General features: G+C 48.8%; 2 protein-coding genes across 2 annotated transcripts in view; one reads left to right on the forward strand and one right to left on the reverse strand.

Annotated features, from left to right (window-relative positions):
• The window catches only part of LOC126570172 (serine/threonine-protein kinase RIO3), a 2,161-nt gene extending 330 nt beyond the window's left edge, over positions 1-1,831 (forward strand). The window contains exons 1-2 of the mRNA XM_050227731.1: positions 1-1,259; positions 1,351-1,831. The exon at positions 1-1,259 is cut by the window's left edge and continues 330 nt beyond it. Coding sequence (XP_050083688.1) covers positions 1-1,259; positions 1,351-1,716 — 1,625 coding nt within the window. The 3' untranslated portion in view covers positions 1,717-1,831. The remainder of the gene's footprint in view (positions 1,260-1,350) is intronic.
• A 336-nt stretch (positions 1,832-2,167) lies between these two features.
• LOC126577188 (zinc finger protein 142-like) overlaps positions 2,168-2,500 on the reverse strand; it is a 3,200-nt gene continuing 2,867 nt past the window's right edge. The window contains exon 4 of the mRNA XM_050238642.1: positions 2,168-2,437. Within this exon, the coding sequence (XP_050094599.1) occupies positions 2,168-2,437 (270 nt within the window). The remainder of the gene's footprint in view (positions 2,438-2,500) is intronic.

Here is a 2,500-nt window from a genome sequence, read left to right on the forward strand (position 1 = left end):
CCATCAGCGAAGAACCCGTGGCCGGCTGCTCTCGGGTGCTGGATCCCGGGAAAGTTCCGGTGGATCCAGTGATTCCGGATGAGTTGCTGCGTGCTTTGCAGGAGGCAGACGAGAAGGAAGTGGAATCGGATGCACTGGTGGCGCGACTACTGCAGGCCCAGTTCGATGCTGAGTACGATGAGCAGATCAAGCGAGAAGAGAACCACCGTAATAAGGATTCCAAGGTGAAGGTTTCGTACGCGAACTATCGCACCGTACCGGAGGGGTTGCTGTACGAGGAGCGCGAGGAAGTGCCGATCGATCTAAAGGCGGACTGGGACCGTTTCGAAACGAACGAAAAGGAACAGAAGCTGCTTCCGCGCACCGGATATCGAGTGAACAGCGAAGGAGAAATGGTGACGAAGCACAACCTCGACATTAGCGGGCGCAGTAATGCATGCAAGGTGATGTCCTTTCCACCCGAGTTCTCGACAGGCGATGCGGCCGGCTTCGATATGAAACTGTCCAACAAGGTGTTTAACCAGCTGAAGACCCATTCGAAGAAAACCACTCGGAAGCTTCACAAGGCTCAGGATCGTAAGGAAAACTTGGCGACCGCCGAAATGGGAGTCGATGAACCGACACGTCTGATACTGTACAAGTGGATCAACAACCAGCTGCTAGAGTCGGTCGATGGGGTCATTTCTACTGGCAAGGAAGCGATCATCCTGCACGGTGAGACGGATTCCGAAAACCCGAACCTCAAGGAAGATGATCCACTGCCCCCGAAGGAGGTGGCCATCAAAGTGTTCAGTACCACACTGAACGAGTTTAAGCAGCGTGATCGATACATCAAGGATGACTATCGGTTTGCGGGTCGGTTTTCCAAACAGAACGCCCGTACCGTCATCAACATGTGGGCGGAGAAGGAGTTACGGAATCTACATCGGATCCGTGCAGCCGGAATCCTATGCCCGGAGGTGGTCGCACTGAAGAAGAATGTACTGGTGATGGCATTCGTGGGCGATAGTATGATCCCGGCACCGAAGCTGAAAGAGGCCACACTGTCGGATGCGCAGCTGATCATGGCGTACGAGGAAATGGTCGATATTATGCATCGGCTTTATAAAGAAGCCCGGCTGGTGCATGCTGACCTGTCCGAGTACAACATTCTTTGGTACGAGGAAAAATGCTGGATCATCGATGTCGCACAATCGGTGGAACCGAGTCATCCGGGAGCACTGGAATTCCTAATGCGCGATTGCGACAACATCAGCACGGTAGATATCTTTGTTTTCCCAACCATTCGCGATCGTTTTTATCGAAAAGTGTGTTCACATTCGCTTGCTTCACATTTTTTTATGCTTTCAGTTCTTTACCAAACGGGGCGTTAGTGGAGTGAAGAGCAAGGAGGACCTCTTCTTCGACATCACCGGTCTCGATCCAATTTCGCACAATGCCACGATTCTCGAACGGATACACATGAAGGGTGAGCCGGCGCACATTGTATCGGGCATCGATGACAATACGCCGGATGTCTTTAAACCCATGCAATATCCCTTCGAATTCGCCTGGGCAAAGGTGGAATCGTACAAGAGCAAAAAGAAGCAAAAGGAGGACGGGCAGCATGGTGGCGAGAGCTCCGGATCACGGCTTCCGTGTCGCAGCACCTCAGAGTCGAGTGGCTGTGGTTCAGACGTTGAAGCAGTGTTGAAGGAGGAAGTGGTCGTCGCCTAAACTAGGTCAATTTTGGACCCGCTAATCCAAAGTGTTTATTGCGAACGGATGTGACAATGAATTGTTTGTCCAAATAAATAATGCCACACAAACAGCGACATTTTATGTAACTGTCTATCGATTCTATTCACGTATTTGTGCCTTCTGCTGATAATCGAAATTAGGACTATATCAAAACCCTTCTGGGTTTCTCCACCAAAATCTACTAAACTGGATAAGGGAGGTAACAACGATCTGCAAGGAGCCGAAACGGGTGAACTTAGACCATAGCTCTTGTTCTAGCTATATTTTTATTATTTCAAAACACAGAAAGGTTTTCGTTTAATAAATATAAAAAGTCTGTTTCACTAGTTAAAAGTAAAAATAAGGTTCTACACAGAGGAAAAACTTAAAGAAATCATTGCGTAAATCGAATATCACTTGCTCCCCTCGACTCATCCGGATTTTTTCGTCAGACAAACTCTGAATTTGGTGGCTTAAATTGACACTTTTTTGCATGTGTCCGCATATTGCTGGATTGAGTAAAGCTTTGACCACAATTGGGGTGCGGGCAGACATAAGGTTTGTAGCCAGTGTGGTAGTTCAGATGCGTCTTCAGATGGTGTTTTTTGGTGAACGCTTTCGGGCAGATAGGACACGCGAATGGCTTGATACCGGAATGCAAACGATGATGCAGCGTCATATTGCTCCGATCCGCGAAGCTCTTTCCGCAGACCGAACACTGGGGAGGGAACCAGATACGAATGATTTGAATTAATAAAATTTCCTCCGCCGACAAACACAT

Source organism: Anopheles aquasalis, chromosome 2 (genome assembly GCF_943734665.1).
Source record: "Anopheles aquasalis chromosome 2, idAnoAquaMG_Q_19, whole genome shotgun sequence".
Taxonomy (NCBI): domain Eukaryota; kingdom Metazoa; phylum Arthropoda; class Insecta; order Diptera; family Culicidae; genus Anopheles; species Anopheles aquasalis.